This window comes from Salvelinus fontinalis, chromosome 14 (assembly GCF_029448725.1).
Source record: "Salvelinus fontinalis isolate EN_2023a chromosome 14, ASM2944872v1, whole genome shotgun sequence".
Classification (NCBI taxonomy): Eukaryota; Metazoa; Chordata; class Actinopteri; order Salmoniformes; family Salmonidae; genus Salvelinus; species Salvelinus fontinalis.
The window spans coordinates 46697858-46712792 of NC_074678.1; the positions used below are offsets into that span (position 1 = coordinate 46697858).

General features: G+C 42.2%; 1 protein-coding gene across 7 annotated transcripts in view; it reads left to right on the forward strand.

Moving 5' to 3' along the window:
- Positions 1–523: 523 nt before the first annotated feature.
- Positions 524–14935, forward strand: part of LOC129811011 (nuclear factor 1 A-type) — a 179981-nt gene continuing 165569 nt past the window's right edge. For 2 of the 7 annotated variants that reach the window (XM_055862088.1, XM_055862089.1), the window contains exon 1: positions 524–697. In XM_055862088.1, the coding sequence (XP_055718063.1) occupies positions 602–697 (96 nt within the window). In that variant the 5' untranslated portion in view covers positions 524–601. The remainder of the gene's footprint in view (positions 698–14935) is intronic. The other 5 variants (XM_055862093.1, XM_055862095.1, XM_055862090.1 and 2 more) reach the window with 4 other exon arrangements.

A 14935-nucleotide genomic window follows, 5' to 3' on the forward strand; every position in this document is an offset into this window, starting at 1 on the left:
GTCTGGAGGTATTTATGCCAAAAGATAGACATTTGCCAGGAGAGGGAAAAGAGGGGGGGGGGGGGAGCCCAAAACCAAACATCGCATGATAGTCTTTAAGCAGTTCCATCTGTCCGGCAGAAATTTCAGGCTAATAGCCTGTAGCGCTTCAGCCCACTGCCCTCACTCTCTCTCTCTACCTGACTCTGTCCTATTAAATCTCTCCACTCCTCAAAAAAAAAAAGGATCAGAAAGTCAGGAAAAAAAGAAGAACTTGTGCAGACCCAAGTCAACAGGGCTAGTGGTGGGGTGGTGATAATGAAGAACAAGCCCTAATTACAGAGGGAGAAATAAATGACCCCAAGAACTCGGTGATGTGGAAAAAAAGCTCATCATTCTGGTGTGTGTTTTTTTTTGAAAGACTGCGCGCTCTGTGAGCAGATGACTGCCGCTCACCTTGCCACGGGGTCTGCTTGAGATTGGTTCATTGTCAAGGATTTTTTTTTTTTTTTTTTTACCCATGATTCCATATGGTATGGAGCGGGCTACATGTTGCCCAACATGCCAGTGCAAATGTTTTCTCAATTAGTTATCTTATCTCCGGTGAGTGCACCAGCATCAGATGAAGCTTGCTGACAGCGTAATGGCAGGCAAAACCACGGAAGGCTCCATCAAATGGCAGCTCTGCTACGACATCTCAGCCAGGACTTGGTGGATGGTAAGTTGGCAGCAACCGAAGCTGTTTTTTTCTTCTGTGTTCTTTCCCCATTTGTTCTTTTAAAAAAACCTCCCTGTTCTTTAGATCCTTTAAAAAAGACACAAAAGCATCTTCTTTTTTTTTACTCCATTCTTCAACTTCACACTGAGTGGATTTTAAAATAGTGGATGGTTTGTTTTTGTGTCTGTTGTCAATGTCAGTCCTCTCTGTAGGAGCCTTGTCACTCATGTCCCCTTGTTTTTGTTTTTTCCCAAGTCTCTTGTCGTCTCAGTTCAGTATGTCAGTTCTGAAGTATTGTTCTGCCGGCGCTGTACTTATTTGTTCTGGTTCAGTGTTTAACTTTAGTTTGGCTTCAGGAAAATAAATACCCATTTGTGGAATAAATATTTTGTTCACAAAAAACTATTCATCTGCTGTCTGTAATTCAACTTTTCTGCAGTGCACAGATGAGTCAGCCCTTGCCATAAGTAAACCAATATTTTGCCAGCGTCGGCTCGTCTCATCTAGTTACGGAAGGTTGAGTGAAGGCGTTGAAAAAAGGACCAAAAAGTGTTGCACCGTTTCTGTCAGACCTCTAGTTCATTCTAGTTTACCGAGTGTGCGGAGCATCGCACTCCGCTCCTGAGCTCTGACACGCAGCAGCGCCGGCAATTAAAGCGCACAGAAGAAGAAAAAAAAAAAACATGCCCTGGGACGAGTCGGACTCAGCGCCGGGGCAGATTAACTTGCTTGTTGTGGTCAGCGAGGCCAGACAACCTTTGACAGCCCTGTCGCTCCAGCAGCGATGGGGAGAGGTTAAAGTGGAAGGAGGGAGAGCGAAGGAGAAAAAAAGACGAGTGGAATTTGTAGACTTTGCTGAGAGACGAGGAGGGGTAGGGGGATCCACAATAGTCTATTGTGGCCAGTAGATACAAATGAGCCCAGTCGGGCTGGATAAAAGGGCTTTGAAACTCCCAGTGCCCTGTGTTCATTAGGGGATGACTCGTTATCCCCGGCATCGTTATATTACTATTATCTTTATTATTGCCAGTGTAATTAGAATCATTATTTTTGGAAGGGGGAGTGTGGTGGCGAGCACTGGTCCTTTTCTCCACTGCAGGTCCCTTGCCAGATTGTATAAAATAAGGTAGTTGTATTGCCAAGAGACAATGGCTGTGTTATTCCTCTGTAAGAAGTCCATGAACTTTAGAATTCCACTCCGCTGTCCCCTTCTCTCTGCCTCCCCCGCCCTCCTCTTCTCGCCCATGCCACCTCGTCCACAGCGGCAGTCAGCAAGCAGCGCTCCATGCCTGTGTGTAGGGAACTGATGAGGGGCAGAAGGAGAGAAACAGGAGCCTTTCTCTGCCTGTCACTTTCATTCGGAGTCCCAGTGAAATTGGTTTTAGACCTTCACTACAGAGGGGGACATGTCGCAGAGGGGAAAGAGGTGGTAGGTAGTGGTGGTTTAGTTTTTGTACGGAAAGGGGTAGAGATGTGTGGGCATTCCTCACTGTCACTTTCTCCCCCTCTCTCTGGGGCCATGGGGCTGAAGACTGGATGTGCGGGAATGTTCCCCAGTTCGTGGACTTGCTCATTTTGAGTAATCTCTTGCTGCTTTTTAAAAAACTTTTATCCTCTAAAAGAAAATGAAGCTTTCAGTTGGTCTCTTGCACGTGTTCTTACAAAAATGTAATTGATTTACTTGTCAAAAAGTCGCCTCATGAGATATGGTAGTTATGTGTATGTATGTGTGAGTATGTAAAATCACCTGTACAATCCACCATGCAACGCAGGGATATATATATATATATATATATATATATATATATATATATATATATATATATATATATATATATATATATAAAAATGTGTATTCCTGCGTTGCATGGTGGATTGTACAGGTGATTTTGTGAGCTGTAATTGCACACTAATGAATCAGTATTGTGTTTAAAGCAGTGTAAGACCTGAAGAGCTTTGAATTAATTTAGTTATCAGTCAATAGACATTTGTCAATACATAATCTGGTGTTGAATTTCAAAGATGCTACCTTGCATTTATCTAATATAAAATAAATAATTGAGAGTTTTGACATTTAAATTCTATAAAACACAATGTCTTTTCTGTGAATGTTTATATTAATATGTTGGTAAATATAGTGAAGTAATGTTGCATGAGTGTTGCAATTCATTATTGATTTACTCTGAAAATGTGATTCATAGGTTTCTACAACCACTGTTTATTGTATTGGGAAAAATGTATACACAACACCATATTTGTTTCTAAATCAGTAGCTCACTTGGAAAATGTCCTATCTTGTGGCAACACTAAAAATCTACTTCAAAAATGTGGAATGTTAAATGTATTAAGGTGGTTGACCAAGGAAACTGAGATGACGTTTCTTCAAATGGATCGTGTTCTCGCTGTATTAATAAAGAGTCAAAAGGTTCACAATGACATGGTTATTATGGGAATGCTGCGAGATGGTTTCCAGTTTAGAAGAGGAGGAGTGGAAGCTGTTTTTATTAATTACCATCCATGCGCTCCCATTCACTTGAATTAGTCAACAGTTGCTTCGACTAATTTAATCCCTCTGAAATGTTATATCAGATTTTTGAATGGCGCTGGAGGTTAAATTAGGTTACAGCGGAAAGAGGATTATATGCTTAATTTCAGAGCCACAGCTCTAGTAATTATTTCAGATGATTAGCACAGACTGTGTGGAATTCATCAGTTTTATTTGAGTTCAAATGTTTCAACTGTTATTTGGCATTCATCCTATTTAATGGAAGTAGGTCTGACCATTTTGCCAGTCTCTGCTCTCTTTATAATAATTCAAAATGGATATAATTTGCTTCAAGGTTTGCCACATTATTACCATTGCAAGTTAGCCGTCTTGTAATTGATAGGGCAAAACCCTCATCGCCCACATTGTAAATATAAGTCCACATTTTCCAATTAGTAATTCATTGTAATTTGCTTTCTAGCTTTGTCAGTTATCGGACTTGCTACATCAACTGCTGAATGTTCTATGTGATCTGTTGTATACCTACATTTGTATTATTTCATGTTCATTTTAGTGAGCATTTCACCTCGGCCGTGGTTTCCACACATTTGCCACTATCTCGTTAAATATAGGGGATGTAGACTCCATCCTCTACTTTTTTTCACTGACTACACTGGCAAAATGGACAGATTTTACACTTAAGTAATCTCGTACACCTTGCTTATTTGAAATGCATTTCAGAATTAAGAGGTATGACATGGGCTCTTTTAGTGGGCCGTCTTGTAAATGAATTTATATTTCATGAGTTTCGTCTTTGTAAGGTTTGTTCATAAAGGGGCTTTCATGATGAGCAGTTCAAATGCACATCAGAAGTGCGTGCCTCCCCGGCTCAGTCAGTTCGGGTCGAGCTACGCTCTTGTAACATACTCTAAGTACATCCAAATGATACTAGTCATAAGTGTTGCCCTTTCAGTCTGCACACCTCACCTCCTGTGTGTCTACTTTTCTACTGAACTTGCTTGGTTTGTCTCTCTTCATACTTCACGCTATGGTCTGTTTAAAGTAACCGTTCCTGTCTTTGAAAATTTGGTTATATTCTCCATTATTTGGAAATATTGTCCAGTAGCAGGCATCAAAGAAATATGACCTTTTTCTGACATTGATATTATTCTATTTTCCATGTGCACTGTACATTTCACGTGTTACTCATCATTTAGCCTTTTGAGAGGTGGCGGGGGCCGGGGCTCTCTGTGTGCCGTGGCTGTGCCGAGCAGCTCTATGTGATAAAGGCTTTGTTTGAAGTCGGCCACTCTAATTAACCCTGTTTGTGCCTGAGCCATGGGGGCTGCGGGCTGACCCGCCAGTGTGTTAACGCTGCACTCATGTCATATTTCACCACCGGAGGGGCTAATGAGATTTTAGCTGCACTACAAGTGCCGCTCCTATAATCCACTTGTCAGTGAGCAGACCCCCCCACCCCACCAGGCAAATGTGCACAGTGTGTGTACAGTATTCACTCCTACTGTAAGTAGTGGGCATATGAGTGTGTGAGAGCCAGTGGCAGAGAGCGGGCGGGGGTATGGCATGAGGGAATAAAATAATGACCATAGTCATTTACCACCACCCCCAACTGCCCCCCTAACCCTGCAACTATAGCTATCCTATTTATTTGGAGTGGGGGGGAAATCATGCCCTGCACCTGATCTGTCACTTTCAAATAACTGGGAATTAGTGTCTCATCACCTTTATTATGTGTTGCTTCTAAATGAAGCTCAAAGCTGAAAAGGGAGAAAATGAGCCTGAGATCCCTGCCCTGGAAAAAAGAACAAACTGTCACCTACTTGTTTCAGCAGATGTTCTTCATAATTGGTGTTCATTATTTTGTCGTCTAACTGCAATTGTTTATTCAGGAATCAAATGATTCAATTGAATTGCTCTCCTGGGGCACCGGAGATCAAACTCTGATTTGCCAACTTGATGAATCAGGCTTTGTGTCCGTAAAGATGCAGCGGCATTGTCTTTGTTCTGTGTGAAGTCGTGTTCATTAGCCAGCCCTCACATCTATTATGATAACATGGGACCATTGCATCCAGAGTCACAGGTTAAAGGGATACTTCAGAATTGAGGCCCTTTATCAGATGAACTCGTGGATAGAATTTTTAAGTCTCTGTGTGCTGTTTGAAGGATGTTGCTAACTAACTCTCGTGCAATTGCTAACTAGCGTTAGCGCAGTGACTGGAAGTCTATGGGTATCTGCTAGTATCCATAAACTTCCAGTCATTCCGCCAACACTAGTTAGCATTATCTCGTGAATCTACCTGTAACTTCCTTCATACTGGACATATAGATACAATTTTTGAGTCTACAAATTCATCGGACTCTGGGGAAGTATACTGAACCAAAAAATTAAACGCAACATGTAAAGTGTTGGTCCCATTTTTCGTGAGCTGAAATACGCTGGAGAAGTGTGCTCTTCACGGATGAATCCCGATTTCAACTGTACCGGGCAGATGGCAGACAGAGTGTATGGAGGCTGAAGACATCCTACAGTAGTTCTTCCATGGCCTGCATACTCACCAGACATGTCACCAACCATTGAGCATGTTTGTGATGCTCTGGATTGACGTGTACGACGACGGCGTGTTCCAGTTCCCGCCAATATCTAGAAACTTTGCACAGCCGTTGAGGAGGAGTGGGACAATGTTCCACAGGCCACAATCGACAGACTGATCAACTCATGAGAAGGAGATGTGTCGTGCTGCAGGAGGCGAATGGTGGTAACTCCAGATACTGACTGGTTTTCTGATCCACGCTCCTACCTTTTTTGTCCGACCAACAGATCTGTATTCCCAGTCATGTGAAATCCATAGATTAGGGCCTAAGGAACTTATTTCAATTGACTGATTTCCTCATTAATTGTAACTCAATCAAATTTTTGAAATTGTTGCATGTTGCGTTTTATATTTGTGTTCAGTGTAGATAAAGGGCCTCAATGCCAAAATCCCGAAGTATCCCTTTAAGGCTGAATCTACGGGTGCCCAAAACAAGTCTAGATAGTGTAAAACCACCAGAAGTCCATGTGGCTGTATGATAAATCGAGTTAGCACAGTAAGAAAGAAGATGATGTTTCCAGATTGCTTATGACAGCGTCCCATATTTGAAAAAAACTCATTATTGCAGAAGTGAGCAGTTTGGAGTTTTAATGTTCGGCTTTATGCTAATTTAAAATGCTTAAACGTCCATATTGTATTACTCCACCCGACCGGAGATGGCGATGAGCAGTTTGGCGCAATTTAGAAACTCAATTTATCTACCGTTCCACCATGTTACCGTCACAACAGACATGAAACTGTCAGTGTTTGGGCCGTGTTCGTGCTACCTGTGCATTGCCCATGTGGTGCAGTTACAGTGTTCGCGGCATATTGTGCACAAGATGTTTCCAATTTGGTCTCTTCTATGGACTGGAGAGAGATGATTAGAGGGGAGGAAATTGGAGGATTAAAATTGTCTGCTTGAACTTCCTGAACACTGCATGCTCCTTCACTCCCGCTCTCTCGCTGCCTGAGCAGCCATAGGCCCTACAGCCTGGGAAATTATCTACCGGTTCACATAGACTTCCAGACTAGGTGTGTGTGTGCGTTCACCGGGTGGTGCACAGTGTAAGATAGCTCCCAGTGTGCGTCAGGCTGTCAGCTGGGTCTGTATCAACGGCCTGATATGAGTCACTTCTCTCCCAGGGTAATGGTGGGAATTGGTCATTGTGTGACGCTGCTAGACGCTAGCGGGCAGGTACAGTATGTATGGCCACAATAAGATTAGGAATGCTAGTAGTTTGTCCTCTAGAATAGGTTATGTCAAGGAGGTTTTAATGAAAAGGTGTACTCGTTTTTCTACATCCACACTGAACTAGGAAGTAAAAATGTTGCCGTTTATATATTGTTGCAAATGATCGTATTCTGTATAGTTGTGTTTGGTGCTATAATTTCAAATCTTGGTAAATTAGCTCATCTTTGTTGATCTACCGCTACAGTGGTCTGTGCAAGTTGAGGAATAGTGTTTATTTTGAGTTACTATTTGAATTTCTAGTCTGGATGGGATTTTAGGCTCTTCAGGCTTCTTTTTGCAATATAGTATTGGAACATTCTGAATGGCTAGCAGAAGGCCGTAATATCCGTTCATATGTTGAGTGTCTCAGGCAGAAACCCATGCCTCAGGGTGTCTTGGCTTTCTTTGTGTTGCGACGTATATCTGAAGCGAAAGACCATAGGAGACAAGTAACATTTAGAATCGAGTGCTCATGTTGCCACTTCATGTACTTGGCCTTTTGTTACAGTACATTTCGAATATGCTTATTTCTGGTAATATGACAAATTTGGTATCGGAGAATTCTCACCCCTAGTGACAATCTGACGCTGTTCTTGGATACAGGCGGATCTTGATGAGGCTGAGTGGAGGGCTGCTCTCATTTGGCACCTGGTGATGTTGTTGGCTTGTGAACAGGGGAAGAGCAGGAAGGAGAAAATCGGCTTTGGGTCGAGCGTGCATGTTAAAAAAGACACGAACTGAGGTTGAGACGTTTGGGATTCAGCCCAGGCTATTTGACAAAGCATTCATACCTTATTTGATCTTATTGTTTATTTCATCATTTCTTATAGATTATCACGGTCTTATCCACAGAGCATATGAGTACAGTTTTTAAATATTTTTTTTAGGGGATAGATCAGCTATGAAATTAGCAGAGAGACTTGAAGTCTATCAAATAACATTACTTCATACATCATTTCTAATCCACTTATTATGCCCCAACTCCCCTGGTTGGAGGACTAGGTGGAAAATGTTAAAATTCTCTCTTTTTTCTCTCTCTCTCTCGCTGTCTGTCTCTCTACACACACACAAATGTACGTGGACACCCCTTCCAAATAGTGGATTCGGCTATTTCAGCCACACCCGTTGCTGACAGGTGCATAAAATCGAGCGCACAGCCATGTAATCTCCATAGACAAACGTTGGCAGTAGAATGGCCTTACTGAAGAGCTCAGTGACTTTCAACATGGCACCGTCATAGGGTGCCACCTTTCCAACAAGTCAGCTCGTCAAATGTCTGCCCTGCTAGAGCTGCCCCGGTCAACTAAGTGCTGTTAATGTGAAGTGGAAAAGTCTAGGAGCAACAATGGCTCAGCCGCAAAGTGGTAGGCCACACAAGCTCACAGAATGGGACTGCCGAGTGCTGAAGCGCGTAACGCATAAAAATCCTCTGTCCTCGGTTGCAACACTCACTACTGAGTTCCAAACTGCCTCTGGAAGCAACTTCACCATAATAACTATTATTCAGGAGCTTCATGAAATGGGTTTCCATGGCCGAGCAGCCGTAAATAAGCCTAAGATCACCATGCGCAGTGCCAAGTGTCGGCTGGAGTAGCGTAAAGCTCACCGCCATCTGACTCTGGAGCAGTGGAAAGGTGTTCTCTGGAGTCCGACAGACAAATCTGGGTTTGGCAGATGCCAGGAGAACGCTACCTGCCCGAAAGCATAGTGCCAACTGTAAAGTTTGGTGGAGGGGGAATAATGGTCTGGGGCTGTTTTTCATGATTCGGGTTAGGCCCCTTAGTTCCAGTGATTCTGTGCTTCCAACTTTGTGGCAACTGTTTGGGGAAGGTCCTTTCCTGTTTCAGCATGACAATGCCCCTGTGCACAAAGCGAGGGCCATACAGAAATGGTTTGTCGAGATCGGTGTGGAAGAACTTGACTGGCCTTCACAGAGCCCTGACCTCAACCCCATAGTACACCTTTGGGCTGAATTGGAACGCCGACTGCAAGCCAGGCCTAATCGCGCAACATCAGTGCCCCACCTCACCAATGCTGTATATCTGTCTGTCATTTCTTTGCTAATCGCACTTGGAATCGAGTGTATCAGCCAATCACTCCAACCTTAATTGCAACCCTCAGGTGTCCACAGACTAACCAATCTTTCCCCGTACACTACCATTTTACGATTTCTATGTCTTACAAGGGTCTTGAACCTCTCTGTACAATTTCAACCGAGATTGCCCTAAAAATAAATACTTGACCTAAGAGTATAATCATATTTCTCTTTGATTGATCGTGGTTTTTCAGATCTCGTAAAAGGACTGTTTGTAGGTCCATCTGAACACATGATTATTTAACAACCACTCCTGGACCTGACTCCAAAAGCGAGCCACCCATGGACAGTACCCAAAGAGATGGATCTATTGATTCGCTTTCCTCGTGGCAGTCTGCACAGGGCTGACTGTTCAGTGCCCCATATATTGAGCGTTCTTTTTGTGGCAAGAATTGTATTTAATAGATTCAATTGAAAACGGAGTGATGCATCAATTGTTTTGTACATCAATTCATAAATCCGATGCCATGGTATTTGGACATGAAAAAATCTGTAAGCAACTATCTTCAATTTTATACGGTGTAGTTATCAAACTGATCCATTTTACGATTTATACTAGTCATTTTAATAAGCTATGCATGGTTTTCCATTGGAGACAGATAAATCAATTAATTATTTTCTCTTTTGAGTAATTGCCATCTTCCAGTTTTGTGACAAAGCAATACTTATGTATTGAGCAAATATCTCCATACGCCTTTGTTAATTGCTTGCATGACATTTTGACTGTCCTTATTTACAATGTCATTCATCAACATGATACCTTCCTTATATCTTTTCCAAGAAAATGTCTCTTTCCTATGTCAGTACATTGGCGTTTAGCCATATTATTTGCTGTAATATTTGAAATTGGAGTTGTAACCAACTCTGTATGGCTTCATTTAAAAAGGGGGATACTTTAAACAGGGATCAATTGTCAATCCCCCCGGAAATGGTTGGTTTTAATCTGGATAACGGCAATAAGACCGCTTTTGACATTGAATGTGCTTCTCTTTGTAGACTGCTGGAAAACCAGTTTGGAAACAGAATTATTTTACGATCGTCAAGTTCTGAACAGAACCGTCATTTTTCCCACCTCTGTTCTGACCAGCAAGATACAGTTCTGAATGGTTTATATTGTTCCTTTTTCAATTAGAGGTCGACTGATTTATGATTTTTCAACACTGATAACGATTTATTGGAGGACCAAAAAAAGCCGATACCGATCAATCGGACGATTTTTATATATATATTTGTAATAATGACAATTAAAACAATACTAAAAAGAACACTTTTATTTTAACTTAATATAATACATAAATAAAAATCTATTTAGTCTCAAATAAATAATCAAACATGTTCAATTTGGTTTAAATAATGCAAAAACACAGTGTTGGAGAAGAAAGTAAAAGTGGAATATGTGCCATTAAAAGCACTTAAGTTCCTTGCTCAGAACATGAGAACATGTGAAAGCTGGTGGGTCCTTTTAACATGAGTCTTCAATATTGCCAGTTAAGAAGTTTTAGGTTGCAGTTATTATCGGAATTATAGGATTTTTTTTCTCTATACCATTTGTATTTCATATACATTTGACTATTGGATGTTCTTATAGGCACTATAGTATAGCCAGCCTAATCTCGGGAGTTGATAGGCTTGAAGTCATAAACAGCGCTGTGCTTCAAGCATTGTGAAGAGCTGCTGGCAAACGCAGGAAAGTGCTGTTTGAATGAATGCTTACGAGCCTGCTGCTGCCTACCACTGCTCAGTCAGACTGCTCTATCAAATATCAAATCATAGACTTAATTATAATATAATAAACACACAGAAATACGAGCCGTAGGTCATTAATATGGTCAAATCCGGAAACTATAATTTCGAAAACAAAAAGGTTTATTCTTTCAGTGAAATACGGAACCGTTCCATATTTTATCGAACAGGTGGCATCCATAAGTCTAAATATTGCTGTTACACTGCACAACCTTCAATGATATGTCATAATTTTGTAAAATTCTGGCAAATTAATTATGGTCTTTGTTAGAAAGAAATAGTCTTCACACAGTTCGCAACGAGCCAGGCGGCCCAAACTACTGCATATACCCTGACTCTGCTTGCACAGAACGCAAGAGAAGTGACATAATTTCCCTAGTTAATATTGTCTGCTAACATTAATTTATTTTAACTAAATATGCAGGTTTAAAAATATATACTTGTGTATTGATTTTAAGAAAGGCATTGATGTTTATGGTTAGGTACATTGGTGCAACGACAGTCCTTTTTTCGCGAATGCGCTTGTTAAATCATCACCCGTTTGGCGAAGTAGGCTGTTACTCAGTGATAAATTAACAGGGACCACATTGATTATTTGCAACGCAGGACAAGCTAGTTAAACTAGTAATATCATCAACCATGTGTAGTTAACTAGTGATTTTGTGAAGATTGATTGTGTTTTTTATAAGTTTAATGTTAGCTAGCAACTTAACTTGGCTCCTTGCTGCACTCGCGTAGCAGGTGGTCAGCCTGCCACGCAGTCTTCTCGTGGAATGCAATATAATCGGCCATAATCGGCATCCAAAAATGGCGATTACCGATTATGAAAACTTGAAATCGGCCCTAATTAATCGACCATGCCAATTAATCGGTCAACCTCTATTTTAAATCTCTGAAATAATGTTTTTTTTTATACATTTAGCGCAATATTAAATTACTATCTGCACAATCAGTGCAGATAGAGCAGCTTGCTATGGAGTGGGCAAGCTTTTTACATGCATTGGACAGACAAGTGTAGGGCATGAGATACGACAAATATTTTGCGGGTGGGGAGAGAGCGAGAGAGGGTGGAGGAGGCTTAGCTTGAAGTGCTGGGCATCTTGTTGTTATGACATGAGGACTTGAGAGACCTTGAATCATCTCACACATATATACTTTTGTCTCTAATCCATAATTATTTTGCCCCTTTATTTAATGTTTATGTTGATCTGGTGTTTTTTAATCGGTCAGTGGAGCAGTACCAGCTCCTAAAGAGTCTTAAGATGTATCAATTAAACCCTCACCTCGTGACCTTCGCTACGATCAGCTTCCAAATGTAGGCGGGAGGGAAACAAGACTCCACCTTAGACTGCCCATACTGTAACGTGCTGCATCACTAATTCATATATTTTGTCATTCAAATGGAAGACTTAAGGTACATCTGATTTTAAATTAGTTGAAGTGTTTCGAAAGCTTCACTGGTGTCAAAATTATGTCGCCCCCCCCCCTCCCTTCCCCTCTCTTTCTTTTTCAACCTGTCTCCCTCTCTCTTGCTCTGTCTAAGCCACACTCCTCTCTGCTGTAGAATGAAGGGATCAATTGTGTGGAAGAGATGCGTGTGAAATCCCTCATGTCTGGGCCTGGGATGGGGGGTGGTTGGTTGAGGGAGGGGGGTGTGGGTCATGGGTCACTGTGTGAGAAAAAGGCCCCCTTTCTATTCTTGGCATGGCTCTGCAAGGAACGCCACCCACCCCCCCTCCTTCGCTCTATATGTTCATCCCACCCTCCACTTCCAGCCTACCCCGTTCCCCTACCCCTCTCTCTCTCGCTATACCCGTCTCTATGTCCCTCCCCAGAGAACGATGGCTACTGGCCAAGACAGCTGGTTCTTTGGGCCAGTCTGGTGCCGTTTTCCAAGGCTTGAATTGTTGGGGGCTTGTCTTGCTGGGGGGGACGGGACAATGGGAGTTGAAGAAGATGCTCCCACTCCCACTCCCACTCCGTGTGCCCATGATGGGCCTGAGACTCACAGAAACCAACCTATCCTGCCGCAACTACACTGAACAAAAATAGAAACGGCGCATGTAACGTGTTGGTCCTATGTTTCATGAGCTGAAATAAAAGACCCATATGCACAAAAATATATATTTCTGTACAATATTATGCACTTATTTGTTTACATCCCTGTTAGTGAGCTATTTCACCTTTGCCAAGATAATCCATCCACCTGACAGGTGGATATCTGGCATATCAAGATATCTTGGCATATCAAGAAGCTGATTAAACAGCATGACCATTACACAGGTGCTCCTTGTGCTGGGGACAGTAAAATGGCCACTCTAATAGGTGCAGTTTTGTCACACAACACAATGCTACATATGTCTCAAGTTTTGAGTGGGCATGGAGTTGGCATGCTGATGGCAGGAATGTCCACCAGAGCTGTTGCCAGATAATTACATGTTCATACCATTTAGGGAATTTGGCAGTACGTCCAACTAGCCTCACTACCGCAGACCACGTGTGTGGCGTTTGCTGATGTCAACGTTGTAAGCAGAGTGCCCCATGGTGGCGGTGGGGTTGTAGCATTGGTAGGCATAAGCTACGCACAACGAACCCAATTGCATTTTATCGATGGCAATTTGAATGCACAGAGATACCGTGACGAGATCTTGAGGCCCATTGTCATGCCATTCATCGCCCGCCATCACCTCAGTTTCAGCATGATAACGCACAGCCTCATGTCGCAAGGATCTGAACACAATTCCTGGAAGTTGAAAATATAACAGTTTTTCCACACCTGCACACTCACCAGACATGTCACCCATTGAGCATGTTTGGGATGCCCTGGATCGACGTGTATGACAGCTTGTTCCAGTTCCCGCCAATATCCAGCAACTTCGCACAGCCATTCCACAGAAAAGCATTCCACAGGTCACAATCAACATCCTGATCAACTCTATGCAAAAGAGATGTGTCACGCTGAATGAGGGAAATGGACTGACTGGTTTTCTGATCCACGCCCCTACTTTTTTTAAAGGTATCTGTGACCAAAATATGCATATCTGTATTCCCAGTCATGTGAAATTCATAGATTAGGGCTTCATTTATTTATTTCAATTGACTGATTTCCTTAATATGAACTTTAACTCAGTAAAATCTTTTCAATTGTTGCATGTTGTGTTTATATTTTTGTTCAGTATATATCAGTGACTGACCCACTGCAATTTCCGCTCTGACAGATCGTTGATTTAACTCAAAGCCAAGGGAAGGATTTATGTTAGTCGGTTAGTTACGTGGTACACATGTTGGATCTTAATTTGAGCTAGTTTGCTACAGCAGGAAAGGGTTGGAGTTGATCCATTTTTCGTTACGGAAAATCAAGTCTGAAATTGATGTGGCAATTACAAACTTCGGAAGCCTTTTTCAACCTCAAATAAACAACTAATTTTAAATCTCATGCATTCTCCTGCAACAGGGTGATCAAATTAAGGGTGATCAAATTACACTACACTCGTAACGTGTCGAATTGTTCATCTTCACATTCTTACTGTCGATGGGCTGGCTTCTTTCATTATCCCCCAGTGCATTAGTGTTTAGCTTAGTGGCAGGTGTATGAGTGGAAACACAGCCTCTGTAGCTCTCTACCACACTGTGCTTAGAGCTCACTTTGGTAGAGTGGGATGGCGTATGTGAGTGGTGTCACTCACCAGGGATCCAGACTGCCTCTGTCTTTCTCCCTCACTCTCTTTTTCTGCCCCCCCCTCCCCTCCCTAGGAGGAGAGCGGTAAACCTGAGGGGAGGGGGTGCTAAACAAAGTGAGGATTGTTTTTCCCTCTGCCATGGCTCTGTGCCACTCAAGGCACAATATCAAACAATCATGGACACTGGCTCCTGCGTATGCTCTCTCCCACAGTTTGGTTACGCTCTGTTTTCCAGCCCTGGCTGATTCCCTGCCTCCAACCAGCAATGCTCCTTTGTTTGTTTACAGAGTTTACTGAACCTCTAGCCGTAATAAAACCTATAAGCTTTTAACGTCTCTGTTACTGTATATATACTCGTGTATGACTGGTATTGACTTGAAAAAGTGTGTTCTTTTGGGAGTTTTTCTTTT